At 36.8% G+C, this 21,756-nt stretch overlaps 2 protein-coding genes across 14 annotated transcripts; one reads left to right on the top strand and one right to left on the bottom strand.

Annotated features, from left to right (window-relative positions):
- Nucleotides 1-247: 247 nt before the first annotated feature.
- LOC103425599 (uncharacterized) lies at nt 248-3,228 on the top strand. The gene is made up of 3 exons (XM_008363691.4): nt 248-998; nt 1,355-1,485; nt 2,044-3,228. Exons 1-3 carry the CDS (start codon nt 741-743, stop codon nt 2,807-2,809), a joined length of 1,155 nt encoding a protein of 384 aa, XP_008361913.1. The 5' UTR covers nt 248-740; the 3' UTR covers nt 2,810-3,228.
- A 7,134-nt stretch (nt 3,229-10,362) lies between these two features.
- Nucleotides 10,363-21,751, bottom strand: LOC103425600 (ENHANCER OF AG-4 protein 2-like). Of its 13 annotated transcripts, none has more exons than XR_003769923.2 (15): nt 21,272-21,673; nt 20,616-20,692; nt 20,416-20,460; nt 17,744-19,735; nt 17,131-17,653; nt 16,286-16,394; nt 16,070-16,182; nt 15,806-15,993; nt 14,443-15,109; nt 13,858-14,359; nt 13,480-13,575; nt 13,279-13,380; nt 12,707-12,913; nt 10,699-10,818; nt 10,363-10,607 (listed from the first exon to the last, which is right to left on the bottom strand). XR_003769923.2 is itself a non-coding variant. In XM_029095667.2 (13 exons), the coding sequence occupies exons 1-12, from the start codon at nt 21,380-21,382 to the stop codon at nt 13,310-13,312; spliced, it is 4,494 nt and encodes a 1,497-aa protein (XP_028951500.1). In that variant the 5' UTR covers nt 21,383-21,673; the 3' UTR covers nt 10,363-10,818; nt 13,279-13,309. The 13 variants fall into 13 exon arrangements, 4 of the variants coding, with proteins under 4 accessions (XP_028951500.1, XP_070671610.1, XP_028951499.1 ...); XR_011577173.1 differs by having other exon boundaries at nt 12,729-12,913; XR_011577177.1 differs by having other exon boundaries at nt 10,363-10,818; nt 13,722-14,359; nt 20,416-20,467; nt 21,272-21,731.
- Nucleotides 21,752-21,756: the final 5 nt, after the last annotated feature.

Here is a 21,756-nt window from a genome sequence, read left to right as displayed (position 1 = left end):
CAGAAACAGCAAAAAATAAAGGGTAAAACCAAAACAAAATTAGAAAAACTAATGAAAAAAACTTGAAAATTTTGAGTTTTAACGATAAATATAAAATAAAAGGTAAGGTGAATAATACCAGAATTAACTTTTCAGTATAAAATATGGTTTTTCGTTGCAATGAACAAATGGAAGCTTTTCGTTAAAGTTTCCAACAAAATTAGGAAAAAATTAAAACGTATAAATTACATCCAAAATACTACAAATTAAGAAAGTATAGCCTGGGATGTGGGGTGACGTCACCTGTAGCCTCGATCGGTTAATCCGCAATCTAAAAATTTAAGAGAGAGAAAGCGAGAGAGAAGGTAAAAACGGGAAGAGGAAAAGAAGGACGCAAGATCTCAGGAACAAGGGAGGAGGAGGAGGAGGAGGAGGCGGCAGATAAACGTTTCATATCATCGTCCATTCGAGGTTCAATTTCCGCAACCAGCTAAGCATCGAAGAATCGACGAATTGACGAAATCGCACGCTGCATTTGGAAGACAGATTCGAATTCATCAGGTTGATTCGATCGGTGGTGAATCAGTCAAATTCCAATAGATTAGATCTCTCGTCTGCGTTGGGGGATTCCGATTTTGTTCGAGAATCGAATGATGGCGATCGCTTTTCCTCTCAGATTCGTATTTGTATTTGGAATCGAGAGGTATGACATATGATTGGGAGGGAATCGGATTGCGAATGTGAAAGTGAAAGTGAATTGAATGGGGGAGATGGAAAGCGAGTTTTGTTGTAGTCATGCAGATCAGGTGATTTCGTCCTCCTTGCATAACCGATACAATAACACCAACACCAATCCAATGTCGGCTTCTTCTTCTTCGTCTTCCCCTTTTCTCCCGGTTTCGTCGCCGCCACGATCTTCCTCTCCCGCTTTGGTCGGTGGCGGAGGAGTAGGGTACATAGAACATGTCGTTTCCAAATTCGACACGCTTGTTGGCGTCGCCATCAAATACGGCGTTGAGGTACCATTTCCATTTCCTCATCTCCGCTTTTGATCTTTGCATTTCTCCAAAAATACATGTGAACTTTGGAATTCTTCTGCTTCATTTACTGTTTTGAATTTCTGGGTTTTTCTGTGTCATTTTTTTGTTGGTTAATCGAATATTTGCTGGATTCTGAGAAATGTTTGAGTCTCATAGCTGATGTAGTCAATGGAAAATTGGGAATGCGAATAATTGTTTGAGTTTTGATGTTCTTATTGCTTCCAAAGGGGCATTGTGTTTCAGATATCTCGGCAATGTGCCTGATTATTATTTGTTTGCTTGTTTGATTATCGAGCTTTTTGTCGAAAATAAGTAGTGTTTTGGTGATATTGTAGGTGGCCGACATCAAAAAGATTAACGGCCTTGTTACAGATCGCCAAATGTTTGGCCTCCGGGTTCTTCAGATTCCACTACCTGGGAGGCATCCTCCATCCCCTTGTTTATCAGACGGTTCCAAGACACCAGGGTAATTATCTGTCTCTACTCTTAATTTGTTTGGTTATTTGACTTTTTGGTTTGCAAACTTGTTTACAGTAGCCGAATATATGATTAAGTCAAAGTTGTATCCCAAACATAATAGTATTACACCTCTAGTTCTTCCCCAAAATAAGTGAAGCACATGATTGGGGCAGGGAGCAGTTGGATCTGCACCTATTGTTAGGAAATGCACTTCGGAATCAGATTCTCGTATTAATCTGCTGTCAATGTGTTCAACTGACATTTTGTGTCATATTTGAGATGTTGCTTCTTTCTTGAATGAGGCAGCCTCGATCACAAAGTTTTTTCATTTTTGGGAATGCATTTTTAGGTGATTATGGTCTAATGCAGTGTGCATTTTAGGTAACATGTCAAGATATATATTAGAGGTCAATTATCTCTCAGTGAATATAGAACCGAAAAGAAAGTCAATAGGTTCTCTTAGTCTTTAAATATTGCTTAACATTTTTTCGTCATTATATTATTTTGTACCGTGTTTTGTTTGTGATTGATTTGTGACTTACCATGTTAACACTTGCTTATACAGCCACAGTAGTTCCAACCAGACCCCACCTCGCAGCATACAATGTGATCTGTTTAACTCTTTTGGGTCCCATAGAGTTACTTGTACGAAGAAACCCTCCTTGGCTATGAACTCATTACAAAGTTATTACGGGCTGAAACCAAGAAATCAGAACTCTATAACTGAAGGTTTTGAAATGGCAGTCTACAAAAATGGAGGTGCCCATTATTTAGAAGATGGGCCATTCCTTGGAGCCTCAACAGCTTCTGACCAACCTTTGAGCCAACCTCGAAAGTCAAGAAGCCTAGTTAAATTGGATGAGAATAGTGAACTTTCTGATTCCATGCCTGCTGACGGTGACTCTGATCCATTGCGAATTAGAAGGCGTCAGAAATCTGAAGCAGACTTTTCTCGCACCCCTGAGAAGCTTTTGGGAGATAACAGCGGCAATGCCGGGTTTTCAGCAATTACAGGAAAGTGCTTGGCCCTTAGACCCACAGCAGCTAATAGAACTGCTTTAGGAAATGATGTTGAAGCTGGTGGCTTGAATCCTATACCAGTAGGTCTGGGTGATTCGCTTATAGCAGATGAATTATCTGGAGTGAGGAAGTCGTCGAGCACATCAAATTTGCAGGATCACGAGAGTAGCGGTTCTGCATCCATCTGGTCAACATCTAAGTGGAGTTTGAAGCCAGATTTACAAGCCTTTTCAACTGCAGTCATTGCGAAACCAATATTTGATGGTTTGCCTAAGCCAATGACAGGTCGAAGAAAAACTGCACTTGATTAATTCACTTGATTATACACTATGATTGCCAATTTTGATCCATATTTATCGCATCTTACATCATTACCAGCAAGCATTCGAGTGGTAAATAGAAACAAACAAGAAATAGGGACAAGAGTTGAATAAGACTATATCATTGATCATTGCAATACATGTGGATTTTCTATTTGATGGAGCACAGTTCCATGCTTATGATTTTGAAGGAGTTACCAGGTTACCGGCCGAAGCCGGCGTATGAATGATTGAGGGAAGCTACCGATTTTATGTGCAGATTGAAGAATACAATACTAGATAATTTGTTAGACAATCTTGTAAGCATTGTGGCACATTGTAGAGGATGTATATTGGTTCTTTGCTTCCTTAGGTTTCTGCAACAATATGCTTATACATTTATTATACCACCTAATTCTTTTGCTTCTCTATTTACTCTCTATTTGTTTTTGTTTTTGTTTTTTTTTCCTTCCTCCAAATTTCCCAGATACAAATTGCCTGGATGAGTTGCGATAGTATGCCGATACTCTATATGTTCCCATTTTTTAATCTCGTTTCATCAATAATTTTTACCAAATTTTAAATTCATTAGAAGTTAAAATTCGAGTCATTTTAGTCGCATCACACATAAAAATAAATTTGATGGGCCCTCAACTAGTTTAAATTTTTTTTAACTTTAAAAACTTGGAAATTTTGATTTCGGGACATAATAGATGATATGATCACATTCAAAAGTCTTGTAACATTTTCCTTAACTCCTATGCAAAATATTTTCCAAAACTAAAAATGTCGATTTTTTTACAAAAACTATGAGTTATAACCCAAGTTTTCCAATCAATTTAAGAATTTTTACAAAAAATCATTATAAGTCAGTATTTGTCTCACCATATGTTTATAGGACATTCTGACACATAAAAATATATTTCGGGGAACTTTTATTGATTCATATTTGTTTTTCCTATTTTTCAACTTTAAAAATTTGTTTCATGACACATAAAATGTTTAGATCATTTCAAAAGTCCTGCAACATTTTCCTTAACTCCCAGGCAAAATATTTCCTACAACTAAAAGTTTCGATTTTTTTCAAAAAAAAAAAAAAACTGTGAGTTATAACCCATGTTTTGACATTGATTTGGAAATCTTTACGAGAATAATATAAGTAAAAATTCGAGTCATTCTCATCGCACCACATGTTCCATAAAAGTAATTTTACTATTTTTTAACTTTAAAAATCAATAAAATTAGTTTCGGGACCTCATAGATGGTAGGATCGCATTCAAAAGTCTTGCAACATTTTCCTTAACTCCTAGGCAAAATAATTCCTAAAACTAAAAATTTTGATTTTTTTCACAAAAATTGTGAGTTATAACCCACTCGTTTTCCAATCAGTTTGGGAAATTTACGATAAGCCAAAATTCAAGTAATTCTCATCGCACCACATGTTACCTAAAATTAAATTTAGGGCATCCCAACATTTTAGACACATAAAAATATTTTTGCGGGGGGGGGGGGGTATCTATTAGTTCATATTTATTTTTTTCTATTTTTCAACTTTAAAAATATTTTTGCGGGGGGGGGGGGGTATCTATTAGTTCATATTTATTTTTTTCTATTTTTCAACTTTAAAAAATCTATAAAAATTTGTTTTGGAACCTAATAGATGGTATAATCACATTCAAAAGTCTTGCAACATTTTCCTTAATTCTCAGGCAAAATATTTCCTAAAACAAAAAATTTTGATTTTTTCCCAAAAACTGTGAGTTGTCCAATCAAATTGGGAATTCTTACGAGAATCTTTAGTCCACGGAGGCTGGAATGCATGGAAATGAAGCCCTTGGCCCGTTATTCCACCCACTTGAGGGTATGGAAGAAGAAAAAGAGCATAAGAGCTAAAGCAAAATTCAAAAGTATTCTCGTCACACCACATATTTTTTAAAATTAATCTTAGGGCATTTCAGACATTTTAGACATATAAAAAAAAAATTGGGGGCCTTCTATTAGTTCATATTTATTTTTTCTATTTTTCATCTTTAAAAATTAATAAAAATTAGTTTCGGGACCTCAAAGATGGTAGGACCACATTCAAAAGTATTGCAACATTTTCCTTAACTACTAGGCAAAATATTTCCTAAAACTAAAAATTTCGATGTTTTCACAAAAATTGTGAGTTATAACCCACATTTTCCAATCGATTTAGAAATTTTTACAATATTCTTTATAAGACAAAATTAAGTCATTGTCGTCACACCACATGTTTCTGAATTAAATTTTAAGGCATTCCCAACATCACTGACACATAAAAGTATTTTTGGGGAACTTCTATTACTTCACATTATTTTTTTCTATTTTCAACTTTTAAAATCAATAAAAATTAGTTTCAGGACTCCATGGATGGTAGGATCACATAAAAAAGTCTTGCGACATTTTCCTTAACTTACAGGAAAAATATTTCCTAAAACTAAAAATTTCAATTTTTTCACAAAAACTGTGAGAAATATTTCCTTAACTCACGTTTTCCAATCGATTTGGGAATTTTTAAGAGAATCATTATAAGATAAAATTTGATTCATTCTCGTTGCACCACATGTTTCCTAAAACTAATTTTAGGGCATTTCGAGCATTTAAGACACATAAATATATTTTTGGGGGGCCTTCTATTAGTTCATATTTATGTTTTCAATTTTTCATCTTTAAAAATCAATAAAAACTAGTTTCGGGACATAATTGATGGTAGGATAAAATTCAAAAGTCTTGGAACTTTTTCCTTAACTCCCAGGCAAAATATTTCCTAAACTAAAAATTTTGAATTTTTTTTTCTTTCACAAAATTGTAAGTTTCAACACACATTTTCCAATTGATTTGAGAATTTTTACGAGAATCATTATAAGCCAAAATTTTAGTCATTCTCGTCGCACCACCTATTTATTTCCTAAAATTAATTTTAGGGCATTTCGAGCAGTTTAGACAAATAAAAAAAAAATTGGGGGGGGGGGGGTTCTATTATTTCATCTTCATTTTTTCGTTTTTTCTACTTCAAAAATCAATAAAAAATAATTTCGGGACCTAATAGATGGCAGGATAAAATTCAGAATTCTTGCAAGGGGGGGTGTTTCTATTAGTTCATATTTATTTTTTTAATTTTTCAACTTTAAAAATTAGTTCTGAGACCAATAGATGGTACGATCACAACCTACATTTTCCAATCAATTTGAGAATTTTTAATATAAGGCAAAATTTTAGTAATTCTCGTTGCACCACATGTTTCCTAAAATTAATTTTAGAGCGTTTCGAACATTTCAGACACATAAATATATTTTTTTGTCACATCCCAGCACAGGCCCCCACCATATCCTGGGCTCAACTCCATCGTAGCACGATATTGTCCGCTTTGGGCCCCCTACCACGCCCTCATGGTTTTGTTTCTGGGAACTCACACAAGAACTTCCCAGTGGGTCACCCATCATGGGAATGCTCTCGCGCGAACTCGCTTAACTTTGGAGTTCCTACAGAACCCGAAGCCAGTGAGCTCCCAAAAAGTTTCATGCTAATTGGAGATGGGAATATATATATATATATATATATATATGAGGCTTACATGATCCACTTCCTGAGTGATGTGAGATGTAACAATCCACCCCCCTTAGGGGCCCGAAGTCCTCGCGCGGCACACTACCGGCCAGAGATTGGCTCTGATACCGAATTGACACATCCCAGCCCGGGCCAGGATGTGACATTTTTTGGGGCCCTTCTATTTGCTCAAATTTTTTTCTTTCTATTTTTCAATTTCCAAAATCAACAAAAACTAGTTTCCTGACCAGATAGATGGTAGGATAACATTCAAAAGTCTTGCAACATTTTTCTTAACTCTCAGTCAAAATATTTTCTAAAATTAAAATTTTTGATTTTTTCACAAAAACTATGAGTTATAACCCATGTTTTCCAATCGATTTGGAATTTTTTACGAGAGTCATTATAAGCAAAAAGTTTTAGTCATTTTTGTCGCACCACACATTTTTAATTTTAATTTTAGGGCGTTCCGAACATTTCAGACACATAAAAGTATTTTTGTGGGGCCTTCTATATTTCATATTTATTTTTTCTATTTTCAACTTTAAAAATCAATAAAATTAGTTTCGGGAAACTAATAGATGGTAGGATCACATTCAAAAGTCTTGCAACTTTTTCCTTATCTCCCAGGCAAAATATTTCCTAAAACTAAATTTTTTTTTATTTTTTTCACAAAATTGTGAGTTATAACCCATGTTTTTCAATAGATTTGGAAAAGTTTACGAGAATTATTATAAGCCAAAAATTGAGTAATTCAAATTATTCTTGTCACACCACATGTTTCTTAAATATGATTTTAGGCCATTCTCAACATTTCAGACACATAAAAGTATTTTTGAGAGGCCTTCTATTAGTTCATATTTATTTTTTTCTAGTTTTCAACTTTAAATATCAATGAAAATTTGGTTCGAGGACCTTATAGACGGTACAATCACATTCAAAAGTCTTACAATATTTTTCTTAATTCCTAGGCAAAATAATTCTTATAACTAAGAATTTCAATTTTTTTCACAAAAATTGTGAGTTATAACCCACGTTTTCCAATCAATTTGAGAAATTTATAAGAATGATTATAAGCCAATCGATTTAGGGCATTCCTGTAACATCTCACATCGCCCAAGGGAGTGGATCATTTAAGCCTTATATATATATTTTCATCTCTACCTAGCACAAGGTCTTTTGGGAGCTCACTGGCTTCAGGTTTCCTCGGAACTTCGAAGTTAAGCGAGTTCGCTGGGAGAGCAATCCCATGATGGGTGATCCACTGGGAAGTTCTCGTGTGAGTTCCCATAAACAAAACCGTGAGGGTGTGGTCGAGGCCCAAAACGGACAATATCGTGCTACGGTGGAGTCGAGCCCGGTATGTGGTGGGGGCCCGGGCCAGGATGTGGCAATTTGATATCAGAGCCAATCTCTGGCCTTAAGTGTGCCGACGGGGACGTCGGGACCCTAAGGGGGATGGATTGTAACATCCCACATCGCCAAAGAGAATGGATCTTGTAAGCCTTATATGTATATTCTCATCTCTACCTAGCACGAAGCCTTTTGAGAGCTCACTAGTTTCAAGTTCCATCGGAACTCCGAAATTAAGCGAGTTCGCTGCAAGAGCAATCCCATGATGGGTGACCCACTGGGAAGTTCTCATGTAACATCCCACATCACCCAATGGAATGGATCTTGTAAGCCTTATATGTATATTCTCATCTCTACCTAGCACGAGGCATTTTGGGAGCTCATTGACTTCGAGTTCCATCAAAACTTCGAAGTTAAGCGAGTTCGCTGCGAGAGCAATCCTAGGATGGGTGACCCACTAGGAAGTTCTAGTGTGAGTTCCTAGAAACAAAACCGTAAGGGCGTGGTTGAGGCCCAAAACAGACAATATCATGCTACGATAGAGTCAAACCCGGGATGTGGTAGGGGCCGGGCTAGGATGTGATAATTCTCAACATTTCAAACACATAAAAATATTTTTGAGGGGGGTATCTATTAGTTCATATTTATTTTTCTATTTTCCAACTTTAAAAATCAATAAAAATTAGTTTGAAGACCTAATAGATGGTACGATCACTTCAAATGTCTTGAACCATTATCTTTAACTCCCAGGAAAATATTTTCTAAAACTAAAATATTTCATTTTTTTTTTCACCAAACTGTGAGTATAACCCATGTTTTCAATCAATCGGAGAATTTTTACAAGAATCAATATAAGGTAAAATTCGAGTAATTATTGTCACACCACATGGTTCCTAAAATTAATTATAGCGCATTCCGAACATTTCATACACATAAAAATATTTTTTGGGGCCCTTCTACTAGTTCAATTTTTTTTCTATTTTTCTACTTCAAAAATCAAGAAAAACTAGTTTCGGGACAAGATATATGGTAAGATCACATTCAAAGGTCTTGCAACATTTTTCTTAACTCCCAAGCAAAATATTTCCTACAACTAAAAGTTTCAATTTTTTTTTTTTAAAAGTGAGTTATAACCCACGTTTTCCAATCCATTTGGGAGTTTTTATGAGAATCAATTAAACGAAAATTCAAGTAATTCTCATTGCATCACATGTTTCCGAAAATTAATTTTAGGGCATTCCCCATACACAAAAAATTAGTTTTGGGATCTATGTAGGATCACATTCAAAAGTCTTGCAAAATGTTTCTTAACTCCCAAGCAAAATATTATTTAAAATAAAAAATTTTGATTTTTGCACAAAAATGTGAGTTATAGCCCACGTTTTTCAATTAATTTGGGAATGTTTACTAGAATTATTATAAGCCAAAATTCAAGTCATTCTCGTCACACCACATGTTTCCTAAATATATTTTTAGGACATTCCTAACATTTCAGACACATAAAAGTATTTTTGAGGGACCTTCTATTAGTTTATATTTATTTTTCTATTTTTCAACTTTAAAAATTAGTTTCGTGATCTTATTGACAGTATGATCACATTCAAAAGTCTTGCAATATTTTTCTTAACTCCCATGCAAAATATTTCCAAAAACTAAAAATTTCAATTTTTTTTCACGAAAATTGTGAGTTATAACCCACGTTTTTCAATCGATTTGAAATTTTTGACGAGAATCATTATAAGGCAAAATTCAAGCCATTCCAGACACATGAAAATACTTTTGGAGGGGCTTCTATTACTTCATATTTATTTTTGCTATTTTCAACCTTAAAAATAAAAAAAATTAGTTTGGGGAAGTAATAGATGGAATGATCACATTCAAAAGTCTTGCAACTTTTTCCTTAACTACCAGGCAAAATATTTCCTAAAACTAAAAATTTCAATTTTTATCATAAAACTATGAGTTATATAACCTACATTTTCCAATTGATTTGGGAATGTTTACGAGAATTATTATAAGCCAAAATTCGAATCATTCTTGTTGCACCACATGTTTCTAAAATATAATTTTAGGGCATTTCAGACACATAAAAATATTTTTGAGGGGCTGGGACCTAATAGATAGTAGGATTACGTTCAAAAGTCTTGCTACATTTTTTTTAATCCCCACGCAAAATGATTCCTCAAACTAGAGATTCAATTTTTTTCACAAAAACTAAGAGTTATAAAAGGGACCCATGAATGTTGATCAAATTTCGTTTAACAACATAAAAATCAAATGTTTATGACACGAGTTAAGTCTATGAACATGCTCGAAGCACATCTTTGCCAACGACCCTTCCAAAAGAGAGTTGCAAAGTTTGCGAGTGACAGAGAACACTAATTTACACCAAAAGAAAAGCAGGATTGGCTTACCCTCGTTACTGCAACATATCTACCTTGACAAATGACCTCAAGTCAAATTAGGAATGAGCTCAAACTGGGAATAGAAGTAGGGATTTTAAACAACAAAAGTTGGGGACAAACAACGGACCAAACAGCCAATCTCGGGCAAATGGTCAAATAACCAAAAAGAAAATAAAAACAAAATCGAAAGGAAAATGAAATCAAAGTGCACCACGAAAGGATGAGAAAAAGAGAGCAACAAAGAACAATGGTGCAGTCAGAGAACCGCTTTTCATTTTGTAATGCTCCGGTGCATCACGGCACAGCAACAAGGACATAATCAAACCCAATTCTATCCCCCAGAAAGAAAACTAGGATCTTTACAGACTAAATGAAAAATCAGTGGCTACAAAGCAATGTATAACGACTGATTGAAAAGAAAGGGAAGGGAACTGTCCAATAGAACTTTCAACAGTAATGAAGCATCTGTATGAACTACCTTTACACTGCAACAGATACCATTGCATCAAAACTGTACTCAACTAATAAATAATTACAAGCCTTTTCTTGGTCCAAAAATCCATGTCAAATATTTACCTGAATGTCTTACAGCGGTGTATCTGCTACGAAGTCGGATTACTTTTCCTCTGTGAGTGACCAGATAATAAACCCTCCAAAAAAGAGGTTGCTACTTCTGTTTTAATCTTTTTCCGAAACCTGTAACAGTATGCATAGTTATGATGTCATTCCAGACTAAATTCCTCATCAGAAACAAAATTCAAAGGGAAAAGTAAAAGCTCCACAAGAAATGATTAGACAGGCTCAAGTAAACAGATTCTTAGAACTAAACATTTGAAAATAAATACAGACACGCATGGCTCTCACATAGCTCGCACCTTTATTGAGACAAGAAAAACATAAAGGAGCTAAAAAAGGAGAATTCTACATGAGCAAATATCTAAGAAAACATTCTGAACACCATCATAGGAGCTGATTGGCACAAAATATGTAACATGCAACTCCCGACACTCTACTGAATGCACAAAGTGAGCCACTCATACAGCACCACGCATTACTCAATTAAATTCTGTTTTGATAAGTGGCATGTCATCGACACGTTGCAACATCAACTAAAAATAAAAATGCAAAACGCGTTTCAGACAGCACACACTAAAATACACAATGACATCTCTTGCCATTTGAATGAACCAAAAGGTAGAGTGAAGGAATGAAACTCAGATGTGCCTCTAACTCAATGAGTCAGATAAAACTTATATAGGGTACCTTAGCTGACCCTTCACCTTCAACAGAAGAATAAGATAAATATCCCAATCAAAGGTCACATATATTTGAGTTTATATAATCCCAAAAAATATATAATACATACTGACGTTTCCTTTTCGAATCATGTATATATTCACTCAAAATTCGGTAACTTCAGCTTTACAGTCAAGGGTTGCAGTGCTGATACTTAGTTCTACATGCTGAACCTCACAATTAACTTATAATAGCAAGCAGTATATTCCAACATTCTAAATGTGACAAAAGATAATGGCTGGTTAATTGTAATACTGGACTGTCCAATCATCTAACAAGACTTCATTATCATTAGAAATCGGCAGAAAAGGGCTATCATTCACAACAATTAACAAAAAAAATGCGACTAAGATTCAAAAAGAAAAATGTGTGACCCGATTATACATTATTAGAGGGATTCCAAGTGCACCTTCAGAATCACAAAAGACATTGGTAATATCTTAAGAGCAAACCAGATAAAAACTAGGCATGCACTTTTCATCTCACCTAAAAGAGTGCTCTAAAGTCATATACCAATAAATCAGTCATTTCTCACCTTACCCGAAAACTTATCATAATAGAAAGAAAGTATAAACCGAAGGGCAACAGATTAAAGTGATTCCATAAAGAAAAAAGAACTCTCAATGATGCATGAAATTGACAACAAGTTACGCTTGGGTATTGAATGACATCCCAAAATGTGACTACCGCAATTCCCACAAGAAACCAAAATTTTAAGAGATCACTTAACCGTCAGCATATGCCAAACCGTAGCAACAATATAACAAAATTAAGGCAAACTACATACTCAACCTCACCTAACTTGGAAATACCAGGACCCATCCAAGAGGAGGAGAACAAATATGAAATATCTTTTTTACTGTTTCATAGATGCAAGCACAACCAAGGACATGATTCCCCCAAAAAAACCAAACTTTTAAGAGATCACTTAACCCTCAGCATATGCCAAAACATAGCAACAACATAACAAAATTAAGGCAAACCACATACTCAACCTCACCTAACTTGGAAATACCAGGACCCATCCAAGAGGAGAACAAATTTGAAATATCTTTGACTGTTTAATAGATGCAAGCACAATCAAGGACATGCTCATCCGAGTGGAGTCAAGAACACAAATTGAACTGATTGAAATGACAATGCATTTTACGATGCAACATGCACATAAAGATAATAACAAAACAAATTCATCAAAAATTAAAAGTTGGTGCATTGAATTGATTTCTATCTATTTTGATATCGGGTATATTTACATCATTTAAAAACTTAACGAAACAAGTGTACTAACCAAGAAAGAAACGTGGGCATACACTTGGAAGCAAATGTTCTCAGGATACATTTGTCAGGAAAAATTACAATATACAGAGTCCTGCCAAGAGCCTCCACTAGTTCTCAATAGTGCCTTCAAGTGGTACTTGGGTTTTGTAAACAAGATGAATCCAACTTTGAAGCACAGCATAATGTGACGTAACTAATTGATATGCCACTGTCAATGCTGAAAAAAATTACAGAAAATAAACAGATTCATCACCCAGAGAGAGAGGGAATTATCAATCTAAGCCATCATGGAAACAGTTTGAATATGCCTAAATGACGGTTCAAAATGCAGCGCACTAATTTGCACAAATAGAGTCAAGGATGAAAAATCATATGAAATCTTTGAGAAGATTCTGATTAAAAGATCGTGAAGTCAATTATAAAAAAGAAGTAGCACAAGGGTTCTCCATCGATTCAAATTAACAGAGAGGTTTCAACGAGGAAAGAATCAATTAAACTGTAGTAGGATGAAGCCATACAGAGAAGTGCAGGAGCTGCAAAACACAAAGTTAAATGTTGAACCAAAAAAGAAAAACAACTTACAAGAATAGTTATGTAGGGCAAAGGTTCACTACTAAGCTGGTCTCCAACAATTAACAGCAGATATGTCTGGTCTACATGGCAAGATCTGGGAAGCACTGTGACCTGGAAAAGTGCAGCCAGAAAGTCACTTAATCACTGCAACAATAGCCCAGTGTTTTAAACATGCAAGCAAACTTCAAAACAAGTTTATGTAAAGATCACCTGATATTGGAGCTCCAGTTGGAACATTATTAGGGGCAGGACGCTGAAAAGCAATATTATTAGGTTGTGGCCTATCAGGCGGTGGGTGAAAATAACCTGTCATAGCAGAACCGAATATAATATAAGTAGAGATACATTGGGCAGTGCAAATAAGGCAAAGGAAACTTTGGCCATCACAACTAAAACATTAGCCATAACAATAATACAAGCAGAAATTCTAAGGTGCTACCATTCCCACCTACCTTCTATTGATCTGTCATCTAGATTTAGTTACAAGGTAGGTGGGAAAATGGATAGGTGGGTGGGAATAATAGCACTGTACACTATGCAGGCAACTTCTTAATGGATAGCTTCGCCACCAGGACCAGAACCCTATACCTTCATGGACAAATGGTGGTCCCGGATGTGGGGGTCTTCCTCCATTCATCCAAACACCACGTTGTTCATCAGCAACAAATCTTCTTTGACTATCAGGTGGGGGAGGCAAAGAGTATGAGCCATGGTATGGTTGCTGAGGATGCTGCTGAGGATGTTGAGGATGCTGCTGAGGATGTTGTTGAGGATGCTGCTGAGGATGTTGCTTAGTATAGGAGAAATGACTTGACGGATTTTGTGGTGGGGCAGGAGGTAAAGGCCTTTGAGGGAAAGGTGTATTAACTTGTTGAAATGGTTGGCTTGGTTGAGAGATTTGTGCACTTAGAAACAGGTCATTATGTCCATGTTCTAGCGGCCTTGTCGAATTAAATCCAGAAGGTTCTCGAGGACCACATACTCCAGCAGGAACAAAGCAAGCTTGCTGCTGCGGAAACATCTCCTTGGCAGTCGCATCAATAGGGCCAACATGAGGAGCATTTCCAGAAACTTGAACATGCTGGTTACCCTGTATGAAGATATAATTTGTCATAATATATACAACAATAACAATGCAGCACTGATAAAGGTGGGGAAAGCAAGAAGTCTTACACTTGTGCTGCAGTATTCATGAGGCATAGGAGGTTGATATGCCACTTGCGGTGAAGGATGCATTGATGATTGCAGAGGCAGCATCTGTTGGGGTAGTAATGAAGCCTGTGTTGGTATAGATGACTGGGGAATCAACAATGGTTGATGACCAGAAGATGGTAGGGGAGGAGGTGGCTGCGATGGGGGAGGTGGGGGTGGTGGTGGTGGTGGTGGTGATGGAGATAACAGAGGTGGTGGTGGGGGTGGTGGAGGTGAGGGAGGCAAAGGTGGGGGTGCAGGAGGAGAATCAAGAGGCAATGGTGGAGAACCCTCTGGAAGAGGGGGCAAATCAGTGCAAGCAATTGAAGCTGGCTCCATGACCCTATCTGATCCCTGCTGTTGTGGATCCATTTCAAAAGAACCATTAATAAACAAGGGTCTTTCTTCCTTTGGGTGTCCAGAAACATCCTCCATTTCAAGTTCACCATCTACATCCTCCAAGATGCAATGTCGCCTATCATTAGGAGTCACCGCACATGATTCTGACTCCCCTGAAGCAAGGGTAGTTTCCATTGGTGAGGGATGGCTAGTCTCCTTATATGAACAGCTAGGAAGTTCTTCTTCTTCTTCATCGTCATCTTCAAACGCATGAGAAGACAGAAATCCAGGCAGCTGAAATGTAGCATTACTGACAAAAGAGGCAAAAGATAACTACACATATTAAATTCCAGAAAAAGTGCAAGCAACAACACAGACATACAAATAATAGAAGCATTTTGATAATAGATCTTTAAGTACAATTTCACATAACTGAACCCAATAATCAAACAAGACCATTGCGAGTTGCAACAAGTGTTCCGCTGAAACAAACACTTGTTCCTCGAGCATTGCAAACCAGATACTCATTATTTATTTTCTCCTCTGAACAATACTATCATGCAATTTTCTTTTGGTGAGTACGTCATGGAAAAACAAATAACTGTAATTTCAAAACACAATCCAACAAGCAATTAAAATAATACATTTTAAGAAGAAAAGAAATCATTGAATTTTCCATGCAACGACATTTGGATTCCTTCAACTGCATCTAACAAATAAATAATTAATTAAAAATTCGTTGAATTGCACGTACATAAAATATAAGAAAGATATATTCATCGTATCCCTTACATGTTCAGTATAAGTATAATGGTTTTCCAAATTAAACATGACACTGAGATTGGATTTGAGTTCCATAACCACATGTATGTTACTTCAAGCAACAATAACAAACAGAATCTTATAGTCATGCCTTTAGAGGACCAAAAATCGGCTTAATAGAACAAAAGAAGAAAATAATACAATACAATTATAACCGTTCACGTAAAAAGTTAGTACTAAATACCTTCCATACTCATCCACAAACATTCCTTCCATTTCTCTGATTGGATCATCTATGGCACGCTCAGCTCGAGATGGACGTCTAAAGGAGTAACCAGCAGTTGAATCATCATTTGAAACTCCAATGTCATCCATGTAACGACGAAGAACAGATTCAGGAAAGATTTTCCTCTCTATCCACAGCCGTAAAACCTGGAAGAGAAGTCTGTTTCACTTATCTTGTATAAATGTAAGAAAAACCCATCAAATTATATAGCAGTGCACTTACCTTAAGACATTGACGACGATTATCACGAGCACCAGAACCAGGTGGTGCGGCAGCACCTAGAAGACGTGGCAATGCTGCTTGAACCATCGGAACATATGAAGCTCCCGCAATGCCTGAATATCAATAAACAATAACTATTTTTAATATTTTTTACAACGAAATACAGAGAGAGAGAGATACATATTTATTATTACAAGTTCTTTCAAGTGCATGTACCTTTTTGATTATGAGAGATTTGTGTGATGGAATCCACAAGAAAGAAAAGATCAACCTTACGATGGAAACTAGGCTCGCTCTCCAACTTCCGGATTAGTAGTTCCACAACCTGCATCAACATTTTAAATTGTAACTAAAGAATCTACAAATCAACATCATGGTAATCCATGATAATCATCTTTGATTTTGTGTGATATATTTATTTATTGGTCAGCGTAAGCAGTTCTAGATAATCAACCAACTTCATTTGCAAACTTGACACGCATTACAAAATCTAGATTCGCAACCTAAAGGAATGCACCAACTGCTATTTAAAGTTTTCTTTATCTCAGCATAAGATAAATTGTAGAAAGAAATGACAACTGCTAATTTGTTATGGTAGGATGGACATGAGATTTAAAATTCAAAAGGACCAGTGTAATGGCTCTAGGTGAAATCAAAATTTACAAGATGAGCAGTTTCAAACTAGAAAGATGTCTTCACTTGGCCTCACTCTCACCCATCTGACTTTGAACTTTTATGCTCTTAAATATTTGCATCAATCAAGACTCAAGATGAATGATTGTTAGTATAGAAAATAAAATTTTCACTACAGAACTATTTTGAGCTTATTTTTTAACAAATAAGAGTACACTCACACATGTAATGGACATATATTACAAATTATAAACGTATCATCCAGCAAACATATGCAAATGCGTTCAAATTGATATAAGTTATTGGATAAATTAATCAAGTGATGAATAAAAAAGAAACGAAAATATTGCATTGATGAATGGTAATCATCTTTGAAAAGAATAAAACAACAAAAGATAAAAGAAATGTGAATGAGCCAAGGAGCCTACCTCATTGGCAATACCATACTTGGCACAATCAATGGCAAGACGAGTTGCACGACTAATACTTTCTTTAGTCCTAGACAAAGTCTCTATCATTCCCTCAAAAGAATCACGAGCAACAGCTGCCTCGGTACCACCACTAAGTGATCCTCCAGCAGTTCGATGCCCAGAACTAACTCTTCTCTCTGAAATTTCCTCTAAATCAAGTTGAATTTGTGATACATACTGTCGACCATGAGCAGCCGGGGAAACTACATTTGTGAGTTGATTGGATCCCGGGATATCTGCCTGCAACGCACTGTTGGTAATGGAAAAAAACCCCTGAACTGCAGAAGGGCTGGGGCTCCTCCCTTGCATATCTGAGTTAGATACAAGAGTTGAATTGGAAAATCCAAGAAAGAAATTTTGCGACTGAGCTTGTTTCCTTTTTGCTTGTGCGACTGCAATAAGATGCCTCATAGACTGAGATGATTCTGGAGTTTTAGAATCCATGGATAAGCCAATTTTATCTTCTCTGCCAACTTCCATTCTGTTATTAGGAAAACAAGCAACAAATTATCAACCATAAGAAACGCAAGTAGCAACTATGCACACAATGAAGAAGAAAGAGCATGCATACCTTTCACCAGAAAATAAAATGTACTCGGTTGCATTTTCTGTTAAAATAGCGGGGTCGTTGATCTGAGAGATTGATCGTGGAGTAGGTTTAGACTTTTCTCCAGAAGATGCAGGCTTGTTTCTTGTCTGATTATGAGAAGAAACCGAACTGTTAGACACTAAACCTAAACCCTTGCTACACAAAGCCTGAGCCTTCTTTTGAGTACCGGTACTAGAGACTTTAACAGATTTTGTGGGTTTCTGCTGTTCCACAACTGATTTAGTGGTAGAAATTAACTGGGGAGACTTCTTAGGAGAAATCACCGTTGGTTTCTCCTCCTTCAGCAACTGCCCAAGTTCTGATTTTTTTGGACTGCGATACACATGCACTGCCTTTTCAAGACTCTTTTTGTCAATTTGAGGTTTCCTTTCCGGCCTCACCTCATCCACGTGAGGTTTTCTAGGTGACATAAAACCATCATTTAACTGGGAAGATGATTCCTTTGTGCGGCCCATTTGAAATTCAGTAGGACATTTGGTACTCTGTTGAGCAGTATCTGACCTCTCATGATTTTCATTAGTGCTCTTTACACCGTCTGAAGAGTATGAAGGCGCTTTAGTATTTCGGGAAGATCCTCCATGAACTGGTGTTTTGGGTTTTTCCTCCTCCTCCTCATCATCATAGAGGCACACAGCTCTCCGTTTTTTCTGTGTAGGAACTCTGATGTCAGTAAAGCATGACATATCATTCTTCTTATCATCAGAGACCAAAGCATCAGAGTCAGACATAGCCTCCAATGCTCGACGGTGCCTCTTTGTAAGGGGTAGCACAGCTTCATCACCAGGACCACTGGGTCCAACAACATTTTTGGACCTGGAAACTAGATGGTTCTCTCTTTTCACACGTGAATTTGACAAATTTGAATCCAATTTTTTTAATGTCTTGTCATCAACATCAGAACTAGGAGATAGACTCTTCACAATTTTAGAGACTGAACCCTTTGGGCCACTATCCCCTGCATCTGCATGTTTTGACTTTTTGGTAGGAAGTGAAGGACCATTTGTTACCAAATTAGGCTTTCCAAGCCCTGGTTGAGACCCCTTTGTCCTTCCCGAATGTTTGTCTCTGGCCTGCTCCTCAGGATCATCCATCACATCATCTTGCACCTTGACTTGCTTATTGGCTTTAACCAGGTCTTTTGTCTTTTTCCCAACCTTCCTACCAGGATCTGATTTTAGAGCATCTGGGGAGAACTCCCTCTTCCTGCCACCAGAGCCAAGTTTGCCTTTTGTTCCATCTTTCAATCGCTCACCAGATCGTAGCTGATCAACAGGACCAACAGAGCTATCATCCTTCGATGATGTTACAGCAGAACGATTTTTTTGTTCCTCAATTGTGCCATCATGTTTCCTCTTTGATCCAGTAACCATTTTTGACAACTTGTGGCCATTTGCTACAGACCTCTGTCCATCACTGTGTTTCTTAGTGCGATCATCTTCTTCACGCTTACTACCAGAAACTTCTTCCTTCTCTGGCTTGGATTTCTTTAATACCTCTTTTTTAGGCGGTGGAACTGCCACCATTTTACTTTTTCTCTCAGGAGAAAAAACTGGAGAACTCTCTTCTGCTCCACACGAGGTAGATGGATTTACAACATCATTGTCATTTTCACCTTGTAACTGTGAACAACGTTCCAGCTTAGAGCAAATATCACCCAAGGCTTCTTCTTTGTCTGTTTGTCCATTGGAATCCCGTACACCCTCCCCATCCCTTAAGTCAACATCAATCCCATTATCTTCTACGCCATCACCAGACGGAGCATCACATCCGGGGTCTGATCTATCAGTATCAACTCTCAAAGCATTTGATTTCTTTTTTTGTAACTCATCAAATGCCTGACATATGTCCTTCACAGCTTGGGAAAAATTCTTAGTTTTAGCATGACAACGACCTAATAATTTGCTTTTTGCCTCACTAGTGAATGCCTGAATATCTGCAGGGGCAACAAAAGCTCTGTGGAGTGGGGAAAACAACAAGAAAACAACATCAGTAGCAGTTAGTATAACCAGCAGAAAAAGAAAAAAAAACACAGTTGAATTGGAAAATGAGCAGAGCAAATAAAACACAGAGAGAAGAATTATGGACTCTAGATTTGGTCTAAATGGTTCCACTGGTTGTTTTTTTTTTTTTTTTCTATGCGCAATTCAAAGTGGTTTTGGAAAAAGCATCAAGTTCTATATTTAATAGATTTGAGCGCCAATTAATATATTAATTAGTAGTGCAAGTCTATTTTTAACTTTCAATTAAATGAGAACAGGGGTATGAGATTATAAAGCAGACCACATACGACACTTGCCATAAAAATTTCTGTTTAATTGTATAACATGTGAACTTCGCTAGTGAAATTGTTCACTAGCAGGAAACAAGTTCCCTCAGATTTTCTTTCCCAGTAGAAACTATTAATTCAAAATGCAATACTCCAACTATTGAAATCCTAATCAACTCAACGCATTTTGGCAGACTATGTTGTCATTTTCGCCTTGCAGTATCTACATTCTAGGCTGTTTATATACTAGTGTTTTCATTTTAAATAATAAATGCCCGAGTATAACAGGTAGTTAAATGTAAATGTGACAACAAACTGTATTCACTTGCATATACTAATACAAAATTATCAAGTGAGATATACTTACATCTCTTCCGTTCCAAAAAAATTGTCAATTTCACCTTTCTGTGATCTACACCCTAGGTTGTCAATATATTAGTGTCTTATTTCTTGTTATGAAAACTCCATGCACAACAGGTATTTCAATGTAAATGTAAGACATTTCACAAACAAACTTTATACAATGTACATGAACAAATCTGAAATTATCAAATGGGATATACTTACATCTCTTCCGTTCCAAAAAATTGGACAAAATATTTCTTCGGATCAGGGACCTTCTTCCAATCTTCAGGCCTGCTAATCTGAAAATTCAAACCCACAAGAGCTCCCTCAAAGGCCAACCGAATTGTCGCATAAACTAAAATCTGACGGAGTTACTCTTATCGATGAAAACATTAAACATAGTCCATTCAATTCTAAACATGCCAAATTACTGGAATTTCATGCTCCGTATTTATACAGCAGAAAGCAATATACTTTATTTTAAAAACTAACACAGCGATTTTATGAATCGAATATCTTATTCGCCAAGACAAAAACAAAAACAAGATATGTTCAATCCTATTCCTTAAAGTATATTGCAAAGTTTAAGGCAAGATATGCACGAAAGATGCCTCACAATGTTCAGTCCCATTCAGTAAACTACACAAGTCCGAAAGCCTATGAAATTTCGCAAATTTAGTTAATATTTATACTCTATGAGAAGTCAAATCCAAGTAGGACACATTGATCAACAAGCAATTCAAGGAAAACCCTAATGCCCCAAAACACAACCACAAACATAAACGCAAAGGAAAAAACGAAGAAAAATGCACACAGCCGAAGATGAAGAGGCAGAATCCGTAACAGAAACAAAGCGAAAGGGAATAAAAAAAGCAGACCTTGGCGGGCCAAAAGGGGAAGCCCTTGACCTTAGCAAGAACAAGATCGCCGAGACTCAACTGGCTCTTATCCTTGGCCTTGTTCGCTCCGCGTCTACGCCCCGGAGCCATGGCGTGGACGCCGCAATCTTAGAAAACAAAAGCAAAAACCCTAATTGAATCGTCGCAATCGAATCGCAGAAGCAGCTACGAAAACCCTATACAAGTCCCAGAGACTCGGAATTGGAATCGTCGCCCGTTGTTGACGGCCGGTGGATGCTCCGGCGCCGGAGGTACTAGGTCATCGGACGACAGGGCTCTGCATTCACAATTCCAGCGAGCCAACGAGAGAGAAGGAGAGAGTGTGTGGGTGTGTGAGAGAGGAATTGAGGCGGTCCAAGGGCGAGAGATTGTAGATTTTGTGAGAAGGAGGGCTTGGGCTTTCAGTTTTGGGGGTGTTGGGGGCACAAATTGTAATTTTACGAATTTTCTTTTATTCTTGGTTT

The sequence above is a fragment of the Malus domestica genome, chromosome 16 (genome assembly GCF_042453785.1).
Source record: "Malus domestica chromosome 16, GDT2T_hap1".
NCBI lineage: Eukaryota > Viridiplantae > Streptophyta > Magnoliopsida > Rosales > Rosaceae > Malus > Malus domestica.
Note: the sequence above shows the minus strand (reverse complement) of the source record. Positions and strands in the feature narration are given on the sequence as shown.

Coding starts and splice junctions, on each gene's coding strand:
- LOC103425599 (XM_008363691.4), top strand. CDS start 741: ATGGGGGAGATGGAAAGCGAGTTTTGTTGTAGTCATGCAGATCAGGTG. Junction 999..1,354: donor CCATCAAATACGGCGTTGAG/GTACCATTTCCA, acceptor GTGATATTGTAG/GTGGCCGACATCAAAAAGAT. Junction 1,486..2,043: donor GACGGTTCCAAGACACCAGG/GTAATTATCTGT, acceptor TTGCTTATACAG/CCACAGTAGTTCCAACCAGA.
- LOC103425600 (XM_029095667.2), bottom strand. CDS start 21,382: ATGGCTCCGGGGCGTAGACGCGGAGCGAACAAGGCCAAGGATAAGAGC. Junction 14,360..14,442: donor ATGAATACTGCAGCACAAGT/GTAAGACTTCTT, acceptor ATCTTCATACAG/GGTAACCAGCATGTTCAAGT. Junction 13,576..13,857: donor ACCACCATTTGTCCATGAAG/GTATAGGGTTCT, acceptor CTGCTATGACAG/GTTATTTTCACCCACCGCCT.